The sequence below is a fragment of the Brassica rapa genome, chromosome A02 (genome assembly GCF_000309985.2).
Source record: "Brassica rapa cultivar Chiifu-401-42 chromosome A02, CAAS_Brap_v3.01, whole genome shotgun sequence".
NCBI lineage: Eukaryota > Viridiplantae > Streptophyta > Magnoliopsida > Brassicales > Brassicaceae > Brassica > Brassica rapa.
In genome coordinates, this window is record NC_024796.2 from 646,588 (window position 1) to 670,631 (window position 24,044).

The 24,044-nt window shown below is 38.2% G+C and overlaps 2 protein-coding genes and 1 long non-coding RNA gene across 10 annotated transcripts; 1 reads left to right on the forward strand and 2 right to left on the reverse strand.

Moving 5' to 3' along the window:
* Window positions 1–11: 11 nt before the first annotated feature.
* On the forward strand, window positions 12–13,030 carry LOC103850532. 8 transcript variants are annotated; one of them, XM_033284976.1, is made up of 8 exons: window positions 12–63; window positions 164–397; window positions 472–1,550; window positions 5,314–5,395; window positions 5,507–5,695; window positions 5,779–6,141; window positions 6,239–6,478; window positions 9,155–10,275. In XM_033284976.1, exons 4-8 carry the CDS (start codon window positions 5,362–5,364, stop codon window positions 9,886–9,888), a joined length of 1,560 nt encoding a protein of 519 aa, XP_033140867.1. In that variant the 5' UTR covers window positions 12–63; window positions 164–397; window positions 472–1,550; window positions 5,314–5,361; the 3' UTR covers window positions 9,889–10,275. The 8 variants fall into 8 exon arrangements, with proteins under 8 accessions (XP_033140867.1, XP_009125540.2, XP_033140869.1 ...); XM_009127292.3 differs by lacking the exon at window positions 9,155–10,275 and adding an exon at window positions 6,581–7,734; XM_033284978.1 differs by lacking the exons at window positions 5,314–5,395; window positions 5,507–5,695; window positions 5,779–6,141; window positions 6,239–6,478; window positions 9,155–10,275 and adding exons at window positions 10,944–11,150; window positions 11,245–11,604; window positions 11,707–11,946; window positions 12,030–13,030 and having other exon boundaries at window positions 472–1,629.
* LOC117131907 lies at window positions 6,559–9,888 on the reverse strand. Its single transcript, XR_004455348.1, has 2 exons — window positions 9,731–9,888; window positions 6,559–6,910 (listed from the first exon to the last, which is right to left on the reverse strand). It is a non-coding gene; the product is annotated as an uncharacterized LOC117131907 (long non-coding RNA).
* Window positions 13,031–18,363: 5,333 nt separating the features above from the next.
* On the reverse strand, window positions 18,364–23,755 carry LOC103850536 (DNA gyrase subunit B, mitochondrial). The gene is made up of 21 exons (XM_009127297.3): window positions 23,299–23,755; window positions 22,778–22,925; window positions 22,577–22,657; window positions 22,389–22,502; window positions 22,215–22,271; window positions 21,973–22,074; window positions 21,734–21,884; window positions 21,560–21,636; window positions 21,350–21,460; window positions 21,029–21,099; window positions 20,696–20,837; window positions 20,465–20,563; window positions 20,227–20,355; window positions 20,037–20,151; window positions 19,799–19,866; window positions 19,534–19,647; window positions 19,317–19,433; window positions 19,197–19,250; window positions 18,992–19,097; window positions 18,675–18,805; window positions 18,364–18,583 (listed from the first exon to the last, which is right to left on the reverse strand). The coding sequence occupies exons 1-21, from the start codon at window positions 23,451–23,453 to the stop codon at window positions 18,515–18,517; spliced, it is 2,211 nt and encodes a 736-aa protein (XP_009125545.1). The 5' UTR covers window positions 23,454–23,755; the 3' UTR covers window positions 18,364–18,514.
* Between the last annotated feature and the right edge of the window lie 289 nt (window positions 23,756–24,044).

Below are 24,044 nucleotides of genomic sequence, written 5' to 3' on the forward strand. Positions count from 1 at the left end.
AGGAGGAGGATGGTAGTTATGATGTTAGCGATCTCTCCAATCAGAAAATGTTAGATTTCTCAGGTAAGACCATCTCAAATTGTTTGTTTGTTTTAGATTTCATCTGTCATTTTTAAAAATTATAAAAGGTATTTAACCTCCCTCCCTCTTTTGCATCGCTCAGAGCGTATCAAACACGTCAAAGGGCCTAGGACAGTCGTCTTCTGGGACGCCATTGATTGCCCATTCCCTCTTTGTTTCTCTCCTGAACAGATCTTCCAGAAAATCAAATCAGTTCTTATGAAAAAAGGTACGAATGATAATATTACAATCTGGGCTTATGTCGATGAACGGTCTTGGAGGGATAAGTGTTTGGGTAACAAGACTTGGGATTCAAGAATCTACTTTCTTCCCGCAGGTGAATTCTAACCTTTTTCTTTGTGTGTATGTAATCTATATATGTTGATGTTTTTTCTCTTTTTTTTTATCCAGGGGATAGACGTGTCAGAATGTTAAACGACATGTTTCTACAGTCTAGAGACGCTCCTCTGCACCATTGTCCAGGACTTTTGATCCTAGTCTCGAATCATTTCTCAGGTGACCCCTTCTACATGGAGTTGTTTGAGGACATGCAGCACAAAAATTACCATCCTTTCTTGATAACTCCGAGGGAGCACAGCAACATATCAGAAAGCCCTGATGAATGGCCACTGTCTCTATTTAATAGACCTCGCAAAAGCTCACAAGGACCTCTTCCCAAAAAGCCTAAACTGGATGCTGCTTAAAGTAGCACATGCCCAGGGCTGATGATACTCTGGTTATTATGATGTTGGACGACCTAGCTTATGTTCCGATCTTGCTTGCTTCACAAGACTTTATTGATAGTAAAGTTTAAAAAGCCAATGACTAGTTCCGTTTATATGGAAGAATGAGTTTTATGAAGGTACCATGTCTCCTTAGCACTTGACAATTAACTGCGCTAATAATGTGTCCAGTTCCAATGAATCGGGCTTTTGCAGGTGGTTGTCACTTTTTTTTTTCGAGGTTTTATCATGGTTCTTTCTTTGTAGGCTATACATCAGCCAGTCAAACCAGAATATCAGAATCAATTGTCGTCAGATTTGTTTATTTTCAACAAATAAAAGCATAGGTTTATCTTTTATGGTGATCTTTATCTTATGCAAACCCTCTTCCAGGTTGCTTGTGTGACACGTCTGATTAACAAACATGTCCGAACCGGTTTGAAAGACCATGTTTACGAGTACAGTCTCTAAGAAATTAAGATGATCAGACATAGAGGGGTTCACGTTTTGTATAGGCAAGAGGATTTCTTTGGTTACTTATTTATTTACGTAATTAGACAGAGATTTCAAAACTTTTTAGGGTTTCCCCAAAAAAAGGAAAAGAATGCACAGATCCGTTCCGTTGAAAATATGTCAACACCCTTGATATTTTCCTTTTTTAAAAAACAAACTGAGAGCCAAGAGGGATATAAAAACATGCCCTCATAGATATCTCAGCAAGCCGCAGCCTAACTCTCTCATCCGTCCGTGAAGAAAAGCATTCAAAGCAAGATCTAAGGTCTCTCCAATTCTCATCGTCATCTCCGCAGAACCATGGGCGAAGACGAGATCATCGGTTTTGAGTCCTGTAAGATCTCTCTCCATCTCTTACCCTCCTAAAATTGTTTTGTTAGATTTCATCTGATCGATTATAGGGGAAGTAATGGTTTATTTTTTCTAATTTTTTCTAATTTTTTCGTAAATTCGTTTGTGCGTAGTGAAGCAGACGCTCGTGTACTGGAACGTGGATGACTACCCAATCCCTGTAGATACTACCGATGATCTTGATCCTGTTTTTGGTGATATCTTAAAAGCTCTTCATGTAATGGGCTTTCGTGAGGGGTCTATGCAAGTGTCTCTGTATGATGAGCAAATCAACAGGGAGGGGGCTCTAGTCGACTGGACTTTACCCGAAAGTAAATTCCTCACTCTCCTTTGCTCGTCATCGTTTCTATTTTAAATTTTATATATATATATATATATATATATATATATATATATTGTAATCGGACTTGTTTCTCTGTTGTTGTTTGTAGGCGAAACTTACGGCGCTTGTTTTTACAAAGTGCCGGATATCACTTGGTATATGATTCGTGACTCATCATTTTACAGAGCAGGACCAGTAAACTATTTTGTAATTGCAAAACCAAAAAGGGAGTTACATAGGGTTCTGCACTGTTTGCAATCAAGGCGTCACAATGTTCTTCTTGTAAAGCCGCCGCCTGATGAAGAATTTCTCTTTAGTGTAGCCTCTCTACTTGAGAATGCTCGATTTTTAGGTGGAGGAAAGCCTAGATTCAAAGAATTATATGTTTCTTATGCGTCTGAGTATGATATGTGCTTTGAAGAGTATGTAGACATCCCAGAAGATGTCTCCAAGACGGTAGATTTCTCCGGTAAGACCCCAAATTGTTTCTAGATTTTTCTATTTTTGAAAATTTATTATAAATGGTATTTTATTTAACCTCTCTTTATTGCATGTATGTATGGCTCAGAGCGTATCCCAACCGTCAGAGGGCCTAGGACAGCCGTCTTCTGGGACGCCGTGGATTGCCCTTTCCCTCCTTCTTCCACTCCTGATGCGATCTACCACTCTATCTCATCAGCTCTTGTTGAAAGGTATTTTAGTGATAATATTACTATCTGGGCCTATCTTGATGATGATGACAAGAAAGGGTCTGCCTTACTGGGTGGTGACAAGACGTGGACTTCCAGAATCTACTTTCTTCCCGGAGGTGTGATCATTTCCCCCTCTCTTTTTTTTTTCCCGTCTTTATATGTCTACTCTCACTTGCATTTTATTTGATTTTTTTTTTCCTTTTTCCAGGGGATAAAGCCTCGAGACGTATCAGAATGTTAAATGACATGTTTTTATTGGCAAGGGACTCTCCTCAGTGGAGTAGTTATGACGCTAGTTTGGTCCTGTTCGCAGATCAGTTCATAGGTGCCGGCTACTACATCAATATGCTTCAAAGATTGGATGACATTCGTTACCATATTCTCTTAGTCACTCCGACTCTTGACATCAACAAACCCGAAACCCCTCAATGGCCCGGATTGCTTTTAGATAGAGGCGCAGCCAGTTTTGCTCTTGAAACTAGCAAAATCTCTGAAGCCCATGCTGCCGCAGAAGAAGAAGAAACACCTAAGAAGCTGGACACGCATGGCAAACTGGGGACATGAAGAAACCAGAAAGCTCTGAATGTCCAGGACGGCAAATAGATGGAGGATCAGGCTGGGGAAGCTCTGAAGAACCTTATCTCAAAAAGCATAAAGCTGATGCGGCCGAAGAAACATCTGATGCGGCCGACGAAACACCTTAGGGGTTGGGATTAGCTAGCTTCTGTTGTCGTAGCCCCGTGGATGTTTATTTAAGTTTTTATTTATCAAAAACTCTGCTATATTTAAGTTTGTACTTGTATTTTGAACTTCAAACTCTGTTCGTAGTAATTTTATGACTTCTCTTTTTATTCATGCAATCTTTCGTTTTTCTTGTTGTTGTCTTCCTTCTGTTTAACCGCCAACAAACTCGGGCATTGTTGTTTTTCTTCAAAATCAATTGCTACACCATAATCCCAGCATCTTGTAATCGGGGAAAGGATTATTCCCTTCTAAACAATTTCCAACCTGAATCCAAACAAGCGATATGCACTAATACGACTGAAATGTTATAATAATTCAAATATATTGATATGGGCTAAATACGACTGAAATGTGATAATAATTCAAATAAATTAATTAATTTAACCAAACAACATCGTTTAAGTTGAACTTATGTTAGAGTCAATATAGATTTAGGCACATTCTAAAAAGTTCAAATAGTTTATTTGAATTATAATCATATTAGAGTCGTATTTAGCACAAACATTAAGCACGATGGAAGTTGTTCGGTCAAAATAAATTATTTTCACTCTTGTAAGTTTATAGTTGTTCTGAGAAGGTACTAATGTTGAAATGGCTTGTCACAAAGCATAATCAGATTCTACTTCTCTTACCATGTGTTTAATAGATAAGCTTCCACATTCTCAAATCTTTCTTTTTCTCGGCAACAATTCTATGTTTGATATTTCTGATTGGAAGAGATAAAATTTATGGATTTCCTCAGGAATAGAATAAACCTCCTTTGCTCCTTTCAAGTCCTTTTGATGCATCTGAAATCTTGAAAAGACATTTGCAAGCATCTTTGTTGTCTTCACAATCTTTCTCTGCTCTCAGTAATATTAGGAAAGGATCAACCAGCTCTTCTTTTTTCATGTCTTTTTTTATGTACCTGGAAATTTTGAAAAGACATTTTTCGATCATGTTGTATGTTGGTGCTCTTGGCTAAGTTGTTTCAGAACATCAAAGGAGGAGGAGATCTTGGATTGGAAAAGGCAAGAAAGAAGTTCATCAAGCACCCTAAGCCTCAATATTCGTCAACAGGAGGGGAGGTTGTGAAGTTTGAAGCTGATGACTGGGAGATATTGTTAATGTCTGGGGAAGAGAGTGAGATCAAAAAGAACTTGATGGCACAAAACACTGAGTTTTAGTCTAACATTTTTAATATCAAATCTTTGAAGCTTTGTGAATCCCCTATACATTATTTGATAATTGGTTTTGACAAGTGTCTTTTTACATTCTTTATCACTAAAAAATAATGACATGGATTTCAAAAAAAGATGGGATGACATCAATTTAATTATATGTAAAATTTCCTTATAAAACATTTTAATTTTTGGAAATACTTTTTAAATATGGTATTAGCAAATAAATTTTACACTATCATTATAAAATAAACTTTATGTATAAATATTATTTTAGTAAGAATTTTGGAATATATTAGTAACTAATATATCATATATCACCATTACAATAATATATATATATATATAATTAATAAACAAATAAACTAAATATAAGTACATTGTAAAAAAATTCACATTAACTTATATATCCAATTTTTTATAAATAAATATATATATATACATATATTAAAATTAAAATACAAAACTAAAGCAATATTAATCAAATAAAAATTTATTGATAATTAATGTTTTAATTTTTTATAGCATTTATTGGTTTATTTAGGGTTTCCCCAAAAAATGGAAAAGAATGCACACAGATCCGTTCCGTTGAAAATATGTCAACACCCTTGATATTTTCCTTTTTTAAAAAACAAACTGAGAGCCAAGAGGGATATAAAAACATGCCCTCGTAGATATCTCAGCAAGCCGCAGCCTAGCTCTCTCTCATCCGTCCGTGAAGAAAAGCATTCAAAGCAAGGTCTAACCCTAGCTAGAAGGAAGGTCTCTCCAATTCTCATCGTCATCTCCGCAGAACCATGGGCGAAGACGAGATCATCGGTTTTGAGGCCTGTAAGATCTCTCTCCCTCCTAAAATTGTTTGTTAGATTTCATCTGATTCGATTATGGCGGAAGTAATGGTTTATTTTTTTCTAATTTTTGCGTTTATGTCTTTGTGCGTAGTGAGGCAGACGCTCGTGTACTGGAACATAGATGACTACCCAATCCCTACCGATGATCTTGTTCCTGTTTTTGGCGATATCTTAAAAGCTCTTCATGTAATGGGCTTTCGTAATGGGTATATAGACGTGTATCTGTATTCTGAGCAAATCAACTGCGAGGCCATAGTAACTAATGACTTCTTAGGCCAAGGTCACAACACTCTCTCTCGCTCGCCCGTCGTCGTTTCTATTTTAAATTATTATATCTAATCGGATTTCTTTCTCTGTTTGTAGGCGAGTATTATTGTGCTTTTGGTTACAAAGTGCTCGATATCACTTTGTATATGATTCGTCGCGCAACGTGTATTGGACCAGGACCAGTGAATTATTTTGTAATTGCAAAACCAAAAAGGGAGTTACATAGGGTTCTGCAGTGTTTGAAATCGAGGCGTCACAATGTTCTTCTAGTAAAGCCGCCGCCCCCTGGTGAAAAGTTTCTCTTTAGTGTAGACTCTCTACTTGAGAATGCTCGATTTTTAGGTGGAGGAAAGCCTAGATTCAAAGAATTATATGCCTCTCATGCGTCTGAGTATGATATCTCCTTTGAAAAGTATGTAGAGATCAAAGAAGATGTCTCCAAGATGGTAGATTTCTCCGGTAAGACCCCAAATTGTTTTTAGATTTTTCTATCTTTGAAAATTTATTATAAATGGTATTTATTTAACCTCTCTTTTTGCATGTATGTATGGCTCAGAGCGTATCCCAACAGTCAGAGGGCCTAGGACAGCCGTCTTCTGGGACGCCGTGGATTGCCCTTTCCCTCCTTCTTCCTCTCCTGATGCGATCTACCACTCTATCTCATCAGCCCTTGTGGAAAGGGAGTTTAGTGATAACATTACAATCTGGGCCTATCTTGATGATGATGACGACAAGAAAGGGTCTTGGCTGGGTGGTGACAAGACGTGGGCTTCCAGAATCTACTTTCTTCCCGGAGGTGTGATCATTTCCCCCTCTCTTTTTCTTCTTCTTTATATGTCTACTCTCACTTGCATTTGTTAATATTTATCTATTTGATTTTTTTTTCTCCTTTTTCCAGGGGATAAAGCCTCGAGACGTATCAGAATGTTAAATGACATGTTTTTATGGGCAAGGGACTCTCCTCGGGGCATGCGTTATGAAGCTAGTTTGGTCCTGTTCGCAGATCAGTTCATAGGTGCCGGCGGCTACTACACCGATATGCTTCGACGATTGGATGCCATGTATTACGATCTTCTCTTTGTCACGCCGACTCTGGACATCAACAACCCCGAAAGCCCTCAGTGGCCTGGATTGCTTTTAGATAGAGGCGCAACCTATTTTGCTTTTGAAGAACCTCCTAGCCCCAAAATGCATGAAGCCCATGCCGCCGCTGAAGAAGAAGAAACACCTAAGAAGCTTCAAATTATATGAGTGCCATGCAGTGAGTGACTTCTTTGATCCACTTCATTTTCACAAGTGTGCTTTTTACTTCACAATTGTGTAAGGTTTTGTGTAGAATCTCTGCTTGATAATGCACAACTTTTAGGTGGATGAACGCCTAGAAGCAATGATATAGATTCTGATAAAGAGGAGGATTAGGAATGCACTAGATTCTGACTAGCCTTTTGAAAGGGTATTTTTTTTTAATTTAGTAAATTAGTCAAATAATGTGTATTTCATGAAATTGAAAAAAAAAATCAATATTTAATTATAGTGAACGAATGTAAAATTTAATGTAAAGATGTAATCTCAAAATGGCTAAATGTATCAATACTTGATAAAATGAAGGAATAATTATTCAGTTCTTGTCAATACTAAAACTATCGTCAGAGAAATGGGTCCCCCGCGTTTTGTATTATTCAGTTGAGAGGAGTAATGTTACTTACGGTTAGACAATCGGGCAGACAGTTGGACAGGGAAGTCCATTACCCAAATTATAGTAAGAATGATCCTAAATTAATAATATTGATGTTTGGACAGGGATTTTAAAACTTTTTAATGTTTTCCAAAAAAAAAGGAAAAGAATACACAGATCCGTTGGTTGAATATGTGTCAACACCCTTGATATTTTCCTTTTTATTTGAGATCCAAAGGGAAGAAATAAAAGGAAAATTCAAAAAAAAAAAAAGAGATCCAAAGGGCTAAAAACATTTAAACATGCCCTCTCTCATCCTTAATGAATTAAGGATATTTTCTTAAATAGAAAAGGAAATCCTAGTTTTCGAACTATTATAAATATGGAATGCAATGGACTGTAAATTATTCATTCACATAATCCATATACAGATTCTAAACAGATATTTGTTTCAATAGCTTTTTGCTTTATTAAAGTTTCTTTCGATTTTTTTTCAAAGTTAATATAACTTTGTTGTTCATTCACAAAAAACCCTAACTTAGCTTAAAGTCTCCAATTCTCATCGCAATCCGTAGAACCATGGGCGAAGACGAGACCATCGATTTTGAGTCCTGTAAGATCTCTCTCCATCTCTTTCCGAAATTGTTTGTTAGACTTCATCTGATCGATTATAGCAAAATAATGGTTCTTTTTTTTTTTTTTAATTTTCCGTAGTGAAGCAGACACTGGTGTTCTGGAACATGGATGATTACCCAATCCCTGTTGATACTACGGATGATCTTGGTCCTGTTTTTGGTGATATCTCAAAAGCTCTTTATCTCATGGGTTTTCGTCTCGGTTTTATGGACGTGTTATTGTACTCTGAGCAACACAACTACGACAAAACATTTGCCGATATAATCCAGCCATGCTTACCCCAAGGTAAACTCCTCACAACAACACTCTCTCTTATGCTTGTCGTTTCTATTTTAATTATTATTATGTAATCGGAGTTGTTTCTCTCTTGTTTATTAGGTCGGTCTTATTCGGGTTGTGTTTACAAAGTGCCGGATATCACTTTGCATATGATTCTTCACGCATCATATATTGGACCAGGACCAGTGAATTTTTTTGTAATCGCCAAACCACAAAGGGAGTTACTCAGGGTTCTGCAGTGTTTGAAATTGAGGCGTCACAATGTTCTTCTATTAAAGCCACCGCCGCCTGATGAAGAATGTCTCTTTAGTGTTGACTCTCTGCTTAATTATGCACGACTTTTAGGTGGAGGAAAGCCTATATACAACCCTTTACAAGGTTATATGGATGAGTTTGATAGCTCTCTAGAAAAGTATATAGAGATCAAAGAAGATGTCTCCAAGACGGTAGATTTCTCCGGTAAGACCCCAAATTGTTTTTTAGATTTTTTCTATCTTTGAAAATTTATTATAAATGGTATTTTATTTATCCTCTCTTTATTGCATGTATGTATGGCTCAGAGCGCATCCCGACCGTCAAAGGGCCTAGGACAGCCGTCTTCTGGGACGCCGTGGATTGCCCTTTCCCTCCTTCTTCCTCTCCTGATGCGATCTACCACTCTATCTCATCAGCTCTTGTTGAAAGGGAGTTTAGTGATAACATTACAATCTGGGCCTATCTTGATGATGATGACAACAAGAAAGGGTCTTGGCTGGGTGGTGACAAGACGTGGGCTTCCAGAATCTACTTTCTTCCCGGAGGTAATCATTTCCCCCTCTTTTTTCTTTATATCTATCTCCCTTCCATTGATAATAATGTACAAATATTTATATTATTTTCCAGGGGATAAAGCCTCTAGACGTATCAGAATGATAAATGACATTCATTTATGGATGAGGGACTCTCCGCAGAAGTCCACGAGTTATGAAGCTAGTTTGGTCCTATTCTCAGACCAGTTCAAAGATGACGACGTCTACTACAGAGATATGCTTCAACAATTGGGTAACATGCGTTACTATGTTCTCTTAGTCACTCCGGCTCTGGACATCAACAAACCAGAAACCCCTGAATGGCCTGGATTGCTTCTAGATAGAGGCGCATACTTTTTTGATCAAGTAAAAAGCCAAATCTATCAAGGACCCGATGATGCGGCGGCCGAAGAAGAAACACCTCCGATTATGAGTGACATGGATTACAGTCTTCTCTGCCCTTTTGGTGATCAAACAAGCGAAAGCTCTGAAGATGAAGACAGTCCATTCTGGCCACCTCGGACTGATGACATGCTAATAGATGCAGGACAAAGCTCTGCCGAACAAGAAACACCCGTCTATCGCTGGGACCCTTTTACCCTCATGTACAAACTTGAAAGCCTATTTCCCAAAGAGGAGCATGAAGCCGAAGAAGACACACCTGACAAACTTGCCACGCATGGCACTTGTCGCTTGGAAACTAACACTGAGGACATCAAGAAACCAGAAAGCCCTAAATTGCCAGGACGGCAAATAGATGGAGGATCAGGCTGGGGAAGCTCTGAAGAACCTTGTCCCAAAAGGCATAAGGCTGAAGAAAACACCTGAGAAGCTTGCCATGTATCGCAATTTTCTTTTGGAACCTATGACTCTGGACATGAACAAACTAGAAAGCCCTGAATGGACAGGATGGTGGCAAATAGGTGGAGGAGTATGTTCTTGCCCATTTGATGATAAAAACATGTCTTGCTTAGAGCAGAAGAGAAACAAAAGAAGTTAGCATGTCCTTGCTTAGGTCTTAGTCTCCTGGTTATATGTCATGTCTCTGTAATAATGTGGTTTAAGAGACGATTCATTTTCACCCTTAAGATGTTTCATCATCCTTGGGTCACATTGTGGTTAAAGCTTCTAGTGAGGCAATGTGGTCACAATTTGACTGTATAAGAATCATTTGGTTAATGTTGACTTTGAGCCAATAAAAAAAAAAGAAGTTAGCAAATCCTATAGGAAGATTTTTTTGGTTCTTTTAGCAAATCATTGATATAGATTCTGATAATGAGGAGGATTGCGAATATGCATGTTTGGACAGGGATTTCAAAACATTTTAGGGTTTCCAAAAAAAAAAGGAAAAAAAATGCACAGATCCGTTGGTTGAATATGTGTGCAACACCCTTGATATTTTCCTTTTTATTTGAGATCCAAAGGGCTAAAAAAATGCCCTCTCTCATCAGTTATGAATTAAGGATATTTTCATAAATAGAAAAGGAAATCAGAGTTTTGAAACTATTATAAATATGGGTGCAATGGATTGTAAATTATTCATTCACATTATCCATATACAAATTCTAAACAGATATTTGTTTATTTTATTCAGAGTTTTGAAACAGCGTTTTGCATTCGTAGGTTTTTTTTTCTAACTATTTTTTAAATTTAATTCGACTTTGTTGTTCATTCACAACAAACCCTAACTTAGCAAGAAAAAGTCTTCAATTCTCATACCCATCTCTCCGTAGAACCGAACCATGGGCGAAGACGAGACCATCGATTTTGAGTCGTGTAAGATCTCTCTCCATCTCTTACCCGTAAATTGTTTTGTTAGATTTCAATTGATCGATTATAGCAAACTAATGGTTTTTAATTTTTCGTTTATGCCTTGTCTGCAGTGAAGCAGACACTGGTGTTCTGGAACATGGATGATTACCCAATCCCTGTTGATACTACAGATGATCTTGGTCCTGTTTTTGGTGATATCTCAAAAGCTCTTGATCTAATGGGTTTTCGTCTCGGTTTTATGGACGTGAGATTGTACTCTGAGCAACACAACTACGACAAAAAATCGGCCGATATAATCCGCCCATCCTTACCCACATGTAAGCTCCTCACAACAACACTCTTGTCTTTTGCTTGTCTTTTCTATTTTAATTATTATTATGTAATCGGAGTTGTTTCTCTGTTGTTTATTAGGTCGGTCTTATTCGGGTTGTGTTTACAAAGTGCCGGATATCACTTTGCATATGATTCGTCACGCATTATACCTTGGACCAGGACCAGTGAATTTTTTTGTAATCGCCAAACCACAAAGGGAGTTACTCAGGGTTCTGCAGTGTTTGAAATTGAGGCGTCACAATGTTCTTCTAGTAAAGCCACCGCCGCCTGATGAAGAATGTCTCTTTAGTGTTGACTCTCTGCTTAAATATGCACGACTTTTAGGTGGAGGAAAGCCTAGATACAACCCTTTACAAGGTTATATGGATGAGTTTGATAGCTCTCTAGAAAAGTATATAGAGATCAAAGAAGATGTCTCCAAGACGGTAGATTTCTCCGGTAAGACCCCAAATTGTTTTTTTAGATTTTTTCTATCTTTGAAAATTTATTATAAATGGTATTTTATTTGTCCTCTCTTTATTGCATGTATGTATGGCTCAGAGCGTATCCCAACCGTCAAAGGGCCTAGGACAGCCGTCTTCTGGGACGCCGTGGATTTCCCTTTCCCTCCTTCTTCCACCCCTGATGAGATCTACCACTCTATCTCATCAGCTCTTGTTGAAAGGGAGTTTAGTGATAACATTACAATCTGGGCCTATCTTGATGATGATGCCGACAAGAAAGGGTCTTGGCTGGGTGGTGACAAGACGTGGGCTTCCAGAATCTACTTTCTTCCTGGAGGTGATCATTTCCCCCTCTCTTTTTCTTTATATCTATCTCCCTTCCATTGATAATAGTGTATACATTTTTATATTATTTTCCAGGGGATAACGCCTCTAGACGTATCAGAATGATAAATGACATTAATTTATGGATGAGGGACTCTCCCAAGATGACCACGAGTTATGAAGCTAGTTTGGTCCTATTCTCAGACCAGTTCAAAGATGACGACGTCTACTACAGAGATATGCTTCAACGATTGGGTAACATGCGTTACTATGTTCTCTTAGTCACTCCGGCTCTGGACATCAACAAACCAGAAACCCCTGGATGGCCTGGATTGCTTATAGATAGAGGCGCATACTTTTTTGATGAAGTGAAAATCCAAATCTATCAAGGACCCGATGCTGCGGCGGCGGCCGAAGAAGAAACACCTCCGATTATGAGTGACATGGATTACAGTCTTCTCTGCCCTTTTGGTGATCAAAAAAGCGACAGCTCTGAAGATGAAGACAGTCCATTCTGGCCACCTCGGACTGATGACATGGTAATAGATGGAGGACAAACCTCTGCCGAACAAGAAACACCCGTCTATCGCTGGGATCCTTTTACTCTCATGTACAAACTTGAAAGCCTATTTCCCAAAGAGAATGAAGCCGATACCGAAGAAGAAGAGACACCTGACAAGCTTGCCACGCATGGCACTTGTCGCTTGGATCCTACAAGATTTGAATGGCCAGGACGGCAAATAGATGGAGGATCAGGCTGGGGAAGCTCTGAAGAACCTTGTCCCAAAAGGCATAAGGCTGAAGAAAACACCTGAGAAGCTTGCCATGTATCGCAATTTTCTCTTGGAACCTATGACTCTGGACGTGAGCAAACTAGAAACCCCTGAATGGCAGGATGGTGGCAAATAGATGGAGGAGTATGTTCTGCGCTTTTGATGATAAAAACATGTCATGTTCTTGCTTAGAGCAGAAGAGAAACAAAAGAAGTTTGTCCTTGCTTAGGTCTTAGTCTCCTGGTTATATGTCATGTCCCTGTAATAATGTGGTTTTAAGAGAATTCATTTTCACCCCTATGGTAAGATGAATTTTTTTTTTCATTGTGGTTAAAGTGATCGGATGATTGTTATGGTAATGTAGGAACCAAATGAGTGTTCTTAGGTGATACTATACTTTATCCTTGGGTCACATTGTGGTCACAATTTGACTGTATAAGAAATAAGAATCATTTGGTTAATGGAAAAGTTGACTTTGAACTAAGAAAAAAAAAAGAAGTTAGCAAATGCTATAGGACGATTTTTTTAGGTTCTTTTAGCAAATCACTTGGTTAATGGGAATTTTGATTTTGGGTCAAATTTGAAGCTTATTTAGGGCGAAAGAGTTATTAGTATGTTTTAACAAATATGTCAAACGAATTCTCGTTGATGAACTTCTTTATTATGACAAAAACACAACAAACACTTAAAGACATAATTTTCTACAAATAGGTTTCAAATTTACAGTTTGGTGCAAGGGAAAAAAAAAGTGTAGAATGCTCCCGTGCGTAGAGACTGGCTAGTAAAACGGGACAAGGTACGACTACGACATTTTATTGCTGTCGTCTGATTGGGTACTCCATATACTACATATTAACTTATAATTTAAAATAAAGTTACTACATATTAAACTATAATTTAAAATAAATAAACTTTTATGTAACTTTTTGAAAAGAAGTAATTATGATTGTGCTTCTGAGAATGATAGCTTTAATAAAGTTGATTTTAGTTATTTCATTTTGTTAAAAAAACATGAACATCTGCAATAAATGAAAATTACCAAAAATAAATATTTTTTTTGGTAAAATAAATATTTGTTACGGTATATTATTAAACAAACCATTTTAATGTTTTTTAAATTAATAAGTGATTTAAATTACTTATTGTATAAATGTGTTTATACTAGAAAAGAACAAAACCAAAAATATTTAGTAGTATAATATTCTAAGCTGATCAAACCATCCATTACATTATTTTGATTTGGAATTAGAAGTCCACGTGAGTGTTTAATAAATAATAATCCATTAGAAGTTTCCCTTAGATTTACTAATTTACTAATAAATAAAAATGAATATATTTTAAAAACCAGTCGGTTTATAGTGTATCCAAAATCAAAAGCAAACCAATTGATACAACCTATATATTGGCTCTAGCCTCTAGCTCTCACACATTCAAAGCACGATCTAGCCCTAACTTAGCGAGAGAAAGTTTCCAATTCTCATCGTGGAACCATGGGCGAAGGTAAGATCATCGACTTTCGTTCCTGTAAGATCTCTCTACATCTATTACCCGAAATTGTTTGTTAGATTTCATCTGACCGAGGTCACACACATCATGGTCCAAGAAATCCAAGTCTCGTGAAAACCCAATCTTCTAAGTACCGCTTCGAGAAAAGACCATTCGATTCTATCATAGGCCTTACTCATGTCAGTTTTCACCGCCATGGAGCATCGCACCTTAGCCTTTTAAGACATCAAAGGCTAAGGTGCGATGCTCCATGGCGGTGAAAACTGACATGAGTAAGGCCTATGATAGAATCGAATGGTCTTTTCTCGAAGCGGTACTTAGAAGATTGGGTTTTCACGAGACTTGGATTTCTTGGACCATGATGTGTGTGACCTCGGTGTCATATTCTTTCCTCGTGAACGGGGCTCCCCAGGGTCGTGTTTCACCTTCCCGAGGTCTCCGGCAAGGTGATCCACTCTCCCCGTACCTCTTTATTCTGTGTACGGAGGTTCTCTCGGGACTGTGCACCAAGGCACAAAATCTGGGCTTGCTGACCGGAGTTAAAGTGGCACGAAACAGCCCCGCGATAAACCACCTACTGTTCGCCGACGACACTATGTTCTTCATGAGATCGGACGCCCAAAGCTGCGCGCAACTAGTGTCTCTCCTCAACAAATATGAGAAAGCGTCAGGCCAATGCATAAATGCCACTAAGTCCGCTATCACTTTCTCCTCCAAGACGTCTTCTCACACAAAGCTGCGTGTTCAGCGACAACTAACAATTGAGAAGGAGGGAGGTATCGGAAAGTATCTCGGGCTGCCCGAGCACTTTGGCAGAAGGAAGCGGGACATTTTTAACTCCATCTTAGATCGGATTAGACAAAGAGTTATCAGCTGGACCACAAGATTCTTATCTGGTGCGGGAAAGCAAGTTCTCCTCCAATCAGTTCTCTCCGCTATACCCGCCTACGCTATGTCATGCTTCATGCTCCCAGCCTCCCTTTGTAAGCAAATACAATCTTTACTTACTCGTTTTTGGTGGGATGCTAACCCGGAAAAGAGAAAAATGTGTTGGGTTGCTTGGTCTAAGCTTACTCTCCCAAAAAACCTTGGAGGCCTTGGTTTTAGAGATATTGAGTGTTTTAACCAGGCCCTTCTAGCAAAAATTGCTTGGCGCCTTGTGCAGGATCCGAACTCTCTCCTTGGCCAGACCCTGTTAGGAAAGTATTGCCACTCTGATCCTTTCCTTAGGGCTTCAAGCTCGACCTCAGGCTCCCACGGATGGAGAGGGATTCTCTGGGGCCGTGACCTTCTCTTGACAGGTCTCGGTTGGACAATAGGCAATGGAGCGTCTGTGAAAGTGTGGGAGGACCCGTGGCTGTCAAACCTCTCTCCGTCCATTCCAATGGGGCCTCCAACCCTCCACAACCGGAACATGCGAGTCCATGAGCTCATTCTCCCACACTCAAACGAATGGAACATTCAAGCTATCCGCCAGCACTTGCCTCTCTATGAGGATTTCATCCTACAACTCATCCCTAGTTCCCTGAACAAGGAGGACGAGTTGGTATGGCTGGGCGAAAAATCAGGTTCTTACACTTCGAAGTCAGGCTACGCCCTATCCAGAATCACTTCTTACCCCCACAACATTGATCCCTTCCCCTGGAAAAAAACCATTTGGAACCTTAAGACTTCTCCAAAGCTAAGGTCCTTTCTTTGGAAGATCAAAAGTGCGGCGCTTCCAGTTGGCTCTGCTCTCCTAGCAAGAGGCATACAAATCGATCCTAGATGCAAACGATGTGGAGAGGTTGAGACTCCTATCCACCTACTCTTGACATGTACCTTCTCTGCCCGTGTATGGGATCTTATTCCGGCCCTGAACAAACCTGTCCCTAGCTCCGACCTCTCCATCTCTGAGCTCCTTCTCTGTTGCACTACAATGACCAATCTCCCACCTACCGGCCTGGCCTCCACTCCGGTCGCCCCCTGGGTTCTTTGGCATCTCTGGAAGAACAGGAACCAACTTGTCTTCGACAACAAGTCTTGGTCTGAAGCAGAGTTAACTCTGAAAGTTTTGAAAGATGCTAGGTCCTGGGAAGAAGCTTCTCAAGCCCCTGTTAAGACTTGCTCTCCACGCAACCGGCCTCCTCTACCGCAGCAACCCTCTACTGGATATGCTTGCTTCACAGATGGAGCCTGGGATCCCAACTCAATAAACAGTGGACAAGGCTGGGTCTTTCACGACCCCAATGGTGTCTCTGTTGAGCACCGATCTTCAAACCGCTCTCATGTCGCTTCACCCCTGGTTGCTGAAGCCCTTGCGGTAAAGGCTGCTCTTCTTGACGCAGTCGCTTTCGGATTCTTTCGGTTGAATGTTTTCTCTGATTCGAAATCCCTCGTCAACCTTCTCAACTCGTCCTCTTCAACACTCGAGCTGCATAGCTTACTGTTTGATATTAGGGCTTTAAGTTGCAGGTTCGAAGTTATCTCTTTTGGTTTTATTCCACGTTTAAACAATGTTAAAGCAGACTCTCTTGCTAAAGCTGCTCTGTTTTCCCTTGTAAACCCCCTCCGTGGGGAGTAACTCTTTTTCTTAATGATAATCACGTGTTCGTTCAAAAAAAAAAAAAAGATTTCATCTGATGGAGTAAATATTAATGGTTAATGGATCCGTTTTTGTTAAAGCTGATATGACGGACGTCTACTGGAACATGGATGCCCAATCCCCGTTGGTGCAGATCTTGATTCTATTAGAAGTAATATCGAAGAAGCTCTTCGTCTAATGGGTTTTCATGGGTATGGGGACATCAATGTGCATTGTAAGCCACTCAAGTGCGACGTAAAAGACGAGTTGAGCAAGGCCAGAATCTTTTAAGAACCTAGCTTTAGATAATGAGAGTGCCATGCAGTGAGTGACTTCTTTAATCCACTTCATTTTTTCAAGTGTGTTTTTTTTTACTTCTTAATTGGCATATACTCCCTTTATTTCTTAAAGAATGTCATTTTAGTTTTTTTTTCTTGTTACATTAAAATTGTAGTTTTTGATTTCCAATACAGTTTTTACTTACTTTCAGCTAAATATTAATTGTAAAATGCATTGATCTAATAAATAAACTTATTTATCTCAAATATCATTGGTCAATTATACGTAATTAATGAAAACATAAATACATTTCAATCATTTTTTAATATGTGTAAAAAGTGTATAAATAACAGTTATAAACTTATAATGAAATGGAGGGAGTATTCAATTGTGGAAGGTTAGCTATTTCGCTCAACTGCCTATTTGTTGAATGAATATAGCTCTGTTTCTAATTCTACCGGACTAAGAATAGGATGTAAAAATAAATGTGAGGAAAAGAGTTTTAGTGTTTATCGTTTTCTCGGATTTGATTGTTTTTTTTCTTTTATGATTCATGAAATTAGGGTAAATAAAATGTGATTCTTAGTTGTTATCTGGTTTCAACAACTCATTACTCTCTTGCTAAATCCATCTTCAGAAACTAGGATGTGCGAGATTTCTAGTGTGTGAGGAGGACGTTAGGTTTCTAATTGTATTTGGTCATAATGCTCGAGTCCTGAATGACATTTTACGTGTAAAGGTTCAAGTGTCAGTACAAACCAGTGGACTGGTGGGTTCACATCGCAATAAGTTCGTTTAGATCAAAAATATTTGAAGAAGTGCAATCGAGCTTTTTTATCTATACAAACTCATAGCCATCGGACCAACAAAACCTTCAAATTTTTTCTGGTTATATCACATTCATCTCTTATTGCTCATTGTTTTTTAGTAGCTGAAGAAAATATACAATATAAGACTTGAGAGATAGAGAGTGATAGATAGAAAGGAGAAGGAAACTGATCTCTGTGTTTATTTGCTGTGTGACTTGGTTATGTAGAGATGAAGCATTTAGTTATAGGCAAAGCTTCCATATTATAAAACAAGAGTGTATTTCAAAAATGATGATAAATTAAATGAATAGTGACAAACTTGAGTGAAAGCAGTACTTGTGAAAACACATTTGGTGTGTGTAAGAACTAAGAACTCAATGTGGTGTGGAAATTTGTGAGCATGTATGGAAATTGATTCATGGAGCGATGTTTCTCATCTCTCATCCGTTGGATTATGTTTCTGTGTGTTCTTAAGACATGAAGCGTTTATGCTGGTGAGATCGATGTCCTTGTGGAAAAGTTTTCTATCTTCTTGTATTTTTGCATTAATCGATTAATAAAAAAAAACTCTCTTCTAAAGCCAAAGTCACTACAAAATATGATGTCTCTGACAACTTCTAATGCCCTTAATCAGATGAATAAAATCTCTGATTATATGTCGAGATGCTGCAGATTGATCCTGGTTGCTGCATTTTTAATGAGTTCTTTCCGGGCATCGACCTGAGATCAAAAAACAGATCCAAGTTTATGAATATGTCATCAGTTTTTTCACTCAAAAGAATCAACCAAGTTCGGGAGTTAGTAGCCTTACCCGAGCACCCATAAGAGAGGAGAATGTCATGTTAGCTTCTGCTATGTCATCAACAACTAGTTGCTTCAGAATCCTTGTTTCTGGATTCATTGTTGTTTCCCAAAGCTGCTCAGGCATCATCTCTCCCAGACCTCCAAAAGCAAAAGCAAAAACATTATCATATCAGTAAGTGAACTCTAGAATTCGCCATGTACTACTACAGACTCAGTCTAAACTACATTGGATGAGATTCTACAAGTTCTAAACTACATTGAAAACCAAACGCATGTATATCTCAAAGCTCTTACGTGTTTTTTTTTGTTTAAACATTTATTTACCTTTGAACCTTTGAATGGTGTAAGATGCATTTGCAGGGAAGTTTGAGGTAATCTTTTTGAGATCTGCATCATCATAGCAATAATGTGCTTGTTTTCCCCTCTCAACCTGTGGTCATTTCCAAGGACAAAACATTCTTTTCATTGGTTATAGGTTCCTAAAATCTCAATCACAAAAATATGCTCAAGTTCATTAAGTATATATTACCTTAAAAAGAGGTGGAACTCCAACATAGATGCAACCGGCGTCAAACAAGGCTCTCTGTCCAAAGAAATACTCAGTTAAGCTAAGGGACATGTTTTTGCTTAATCTTATACTGATTTTTACCTGATATCTGAAGAAAAATGTCAACAAAAGTGTCCGGATATGAGCACCATCAACATCTGCATCTGTTAAGATGATAATCTTATGGTACCGCAGATTCTCCATCTTGAAATCTTCTCCCTGTAACCAATTATTTATCCCATTGAGTTTTCCACAAAGAGAGGACAGTGAAAAAAATAACCAAGAGACAGAAAAGGGATTATTATTATTATTATATCACCTTTACTCCAAGTCCAAGGCCAAGAATAAGATTCTGAATCTCTTCATTCTTATACATGGCTGCTTCATCCTTTCTTTCAATGTTCAGAATTTTACCTCTCAATGGAAGTATTGCCTGCATATTATATATATATCCAAAATCTGTGTTATAAACATTGCTGCCAACATTCATATAAATTTAACTTTGACCAATGTATAAAAATGGATGCCCTTCTTCACCCTTCTTGCAGAGTTACACATTTAAATAGAGGTAGAAGTGTGGTTACCTGAAAACGTCTGTCACGGCCCTGCTTTGCACTGCCACCAGCAGAATCTCCTTCAACGATGAAAATCTCTAGAGACATTGAAAAGATATGTCACTAAACTTACAGATTGTTAACATAATTAAAGCATACAGTTCCTTTTTTAACTTTTACTTTGAACCTAAGAAGATCATAAATTATCTGTCATGTTGAGCTTCATCAATTATACAAACAATATTTTCATGATGGGGCCAATACATACCAGATTCTTCAGGATTTGATGATGAGCAATCAGCCAGTTTCCCAGGAAGTGATGACGACTTCAAAACGCTTTTCGATCTCACCAACTCTCTTGCCCTCTTGGCAGCCAAAGCAGCCTAGAATAAAGAGCACATAGTGAGAATGAGGTAGATAATTTAGTTGAAAGTTAGCAAGTAACAGAAGAAGCATACCTTGTAAGCGTTAAGGGATTTGGAAACAATGTTGTCAAGTACATCTGGATGCAGTTCCAGATACTCCGTGAGATACTCCTGCACTGATTGGTCCACAATTTTTCTCACCTCTGGATTTCCTAATCTTGTCTGCAAGGAGAAGTGAAGATTAGGAGACAGGTTATATTAGAGAAAAATTGCATCCACTTCACCAGAGATCATTGCTAAAGAGACGATCATTAGGGGGTTCATCAAGTACCTTTGTTTGACCTTCAAACTCAGGATTAGGAATCTTGACTGAGACAATACAGGTCAGTCCCTCTCTGACATGTTCCCCACTTAAGTTAATATCCTTCTCCTGAAAAAACAACGAACGGGATAATGGCCAAATAGGTCTAAACCTCATAAACAGAGAAATAGAAATAGCTAAATAATTTGAACAAACAAAAAAAAAAAGCTAAATAAGTTAAAGTGGTTACTAATGTCATACCTTGACAGTTTTTGACTTTTTTGCAAGGGCATTAAGGGTCCTTGTTAGTGAGGCTTTCACACCTTCGATGTGTGTCCCACCATCAATAGTCCGAATGCTATTGGCGTATCCCAGCATCGTGTCTGAATACGCATCTGAGCACCTGGTACAACAAATATATGGCCAGTCCATAAGATACAAATCACTTTAGAATAGTCATACAGTATGAGCTTTCTTATGTAAAACAAACCACAGTAGTGTTCAGCACAAGATGAACTACTTTTATTGATCCAATTTACAGGCAAGTGGGTGTAGACTATCTAGTAACAGAATATTAGTTGGAAAACAACATACCATTGAAGGGCAACGTCAATGGTGGCACCATTAGTCTCCTTCCTGAAGCCTAGCACGTCATGAATCGGACTCTAAACAAAAATAATCGTCAGCTAATCTTTTCAAAGTGATATAATAACTATAATGAGAGAAAAATTAATGTACAAGAGTTCACTACTGTATAACTTGAGTAAATAAATAGTCCATAATCATGCTAAGATAGAGGCCTTAATAACAACCAACTACTCAAACTGTATCACATAACCTTTTCAAGATTCTAGTAATGTTAACCTACTTAAATAATGATTATGCTTCATACACCTCTAAAACGTAAATTCTCACTTTATCAATGTTTAGCCAGCTAACATATTCCTTTAAGCCTCCAGCGTAGAAATATTCAGTACATTGGCTCTTCTCAGGATCTTCATCCTCCCTCTTAAGAGAAATGGTAACCTGCAAACACAGAGATAAGAGCAATTTGTTAAGACAAAAGAATCCACACAACATCAGCATCTACAAAAAAGTGAGCAACTGTCATGGTTGACCCTTCACCTTTGGATTCAGAAATGCAAGCTCCCTGATTCTTCCAGCAATAGTGCTATGGTCAAATTCAATCGCCGTTGTGAACACTGAAAAAAAAAAATCAGTCCATCCCATAGAGGAAAAAATTAATCATCAAATCAAAAACTTGGGGAGAGGGAAAAGTAGTGAAGAGTGGGGCAAAACCTTCTTTGTCAGGCCAAAACCTGATGCTTGTCCCTTTGGTCCCCTTTGACTCTAGCGGCAGCTCACTGCGTGTGAGTATACTTATGGGTTTCCCACGAGAATACTTCTGCTTATGCTCCACACCATCTCTCCAAACCGTGACCTCTAGTGCCTGCAAATGAATAGATAGAGGAAGCTTCTAAGTTAGCTGACTATATGAAAAAAACCATGTGAGAAAAGGACTAAAGAATAGAACAGACCTCAGACAAAGCATTGACAACAGATAACCCCACACCGTGTAACCCACCAGACACACTGTAACCACTACTTGTCCCACCAAACTTGCCACCTGCATGTAACACCTGCATATATAACGAACATGGCAATTAAATGGCTAGGGAATGAACAAACCGAGACAGTTCAAGAGATGTTAATAATAGTATGGCAATGAAGCTCCAAATAAAATGAATATACAAAAGTTAATCTTAAACAGTAGCAATACCGTAAGCACAGTCTCCAGGGAAGATTTATTAGTTACCGGATGCAGATCAGTGGGTATCTGCACAATGACAAAAACGAGATTACATTATGAGTTTGTTCTGTAAGAAAACAAAAGGCTGATCTTTATATTCAAGGTTAAAAATAATAGTATTAGAAGGTGTAACATATCACATACCCCACGCCCATCGTCCATAATACTAACTGAACCATCCGCATGTAGAATAACATCAACCTTTGAAGCATAACCAGCTTGAGCCTCATCAATAGCATTATCTAGTATCTCATAAACCTAGTAGAAGAGATTACATTTAAACAGATGACACCAACAGCCAATAGGAACTAAAATGGGAGAAAACATTTTACCAGATGGTGCAGACCACGAGTTCCAGTGCTTCCTATATACATCCCTGGTCGTTTTCTGACAGGGTCTAACCCTTCCAGCACCTAGTGTTTAACAATATTTAACTTAAAAAGAATAATTTTGAACAATTAAAGCAACAAAATGTGTTCAAACTATTCAGCTAAACAAATAAATAAAGAGAAGGATAATTATATAAAGCTTACTTGGATTTGCTCGGAGCTGTAACCCTTAGATGTGGCGCTCTCCTGGAAAGCCTCGGTGGATATGGTTGATGACATAAATGACCTCGTTGAAATTGCATTCCTTTGTATCAGCCCTTGACTCAAAACCTTCGTTAATTGAACATTTACCCTGAAAATTTTAAAGAAAAAAACTAAATTAAACAACCAATTGAGTAACAAAACATTACTAGAAATCAAGAACATTCACTTAAGCAAATAATAACACATTGATATTACTCTAAAGCACACTAAGCTCATAGTCTACAAAGACATAAGACTTTACAGAAAAAAAAAGAAGCCAATTTCAATAAAGTTCGTATTTTTATCAATAACACAAAGCAAAATTTCAATAAAGTTTGCATTTTTATCAGTAACCCAAAGCCAAATTCAATAAAGTTTGCATTTTTATCAATAACCCAAAGCAAATTTCAATAAAGTTTGCATTTTTATCAGCATTGAGAACAGAGTATTGAGCAAGCAACTACTCGGAGAAGCAAAGGGACCTGGGAGTTAGGGAGGAGAACAGAGGCGAGGAGAGAGATGAGCTGTGACGGTGGAGAGATGGAGAGAGTGGGTTAGAGAAGAGACGAGGACGAGAAGCCATGAGACGTGAATAGAGACGAAGATAAGGAGCTCTCTGACGAAGAAGAAGCCCCATCAAGTGTAACTCTGTTTCTTTTCTTTTTTTTGTCGCCTTTGTGTTTTTTTTTTTCTTTTCACCCTCGCTCTCGCTGTGTTAAGATAAGAACCCTAGAAGTACTTTTCTTGTCGGAAAGTTAAAATAAATATTTACAGATATAAGTAAAATAGTAATATTTAGTTACGTGGAAAAATGAATTTTGCCGCCGAGATTTAGAGACTTGGGCTGGCTTTGACATGTGGGCTTTAATTTGAAGCCCATAATAATCATACAATGAGAACATGTGATATCATGGTACATATTATCAAATCTCTAACGTGTCAAAACTTGTATACATGTGCTGATGATGTTATCTTATACACGTCAATTGGATAAAGGAAGGTCAACTATAATTAGTAAAACATGTTTTTTTTCTATGTAACAATTTACGTATTACTTTATGCAAACATAATATAACATTATTGAATAACTTCATAGGAGTTTATGTAACATTGTGAAAGTGACATCAATGCCTATTGTACTAAAGAAAAGTTGGTAGATTTAAACAACAACAACAGAGTTTTATCAGACTCCCTGTGATCTTCTGATCTTTCCAACAAGTGTCGCCTC

Coding starts and splice junctions, on each gene's coding strand:
- LOC103850532 (XM_009127295.3), top strand. CDS start 7,937: ATGGGCGAAGACGAGACCATCGATTTTGAGTCCT. Junction 8,732..8,832: donor CAAGACGGTAGATTTCTCCG/GTAAGACCCCAA, acceptor TGTATGGCTCAG/AGCGCATCCCGACCGTCAAA. Junction 9,073..9,154: donor AATCTACTTTCTTCCCGGAG/GTAATCATTTCC, acceptor ATTATTTTCCAG/GGGATAAAGCCTCTAGACGT.
- LOC103850536 (XM_009127297.3), bottom strand. CDS start 23,453: ATGGGGCTTCTTCTTCGTCAGAGAGCTCCTTATCTTCGTCTCTATTCA. Junction 21,100..21,349: donor GCTGGCTAAACATTGATAAA/GTGAGAATTTAC, acceptor ATTTTTGTTTAG/AGTCCGATTCATGACGTGCT. Junction 19,867..20,036: donor ATCAAATCCTGAAGAATCTG/GTATGTATTGGC, acceptor CAATGTCTCTAG/AGATTTTCATCGTTGAAGGA.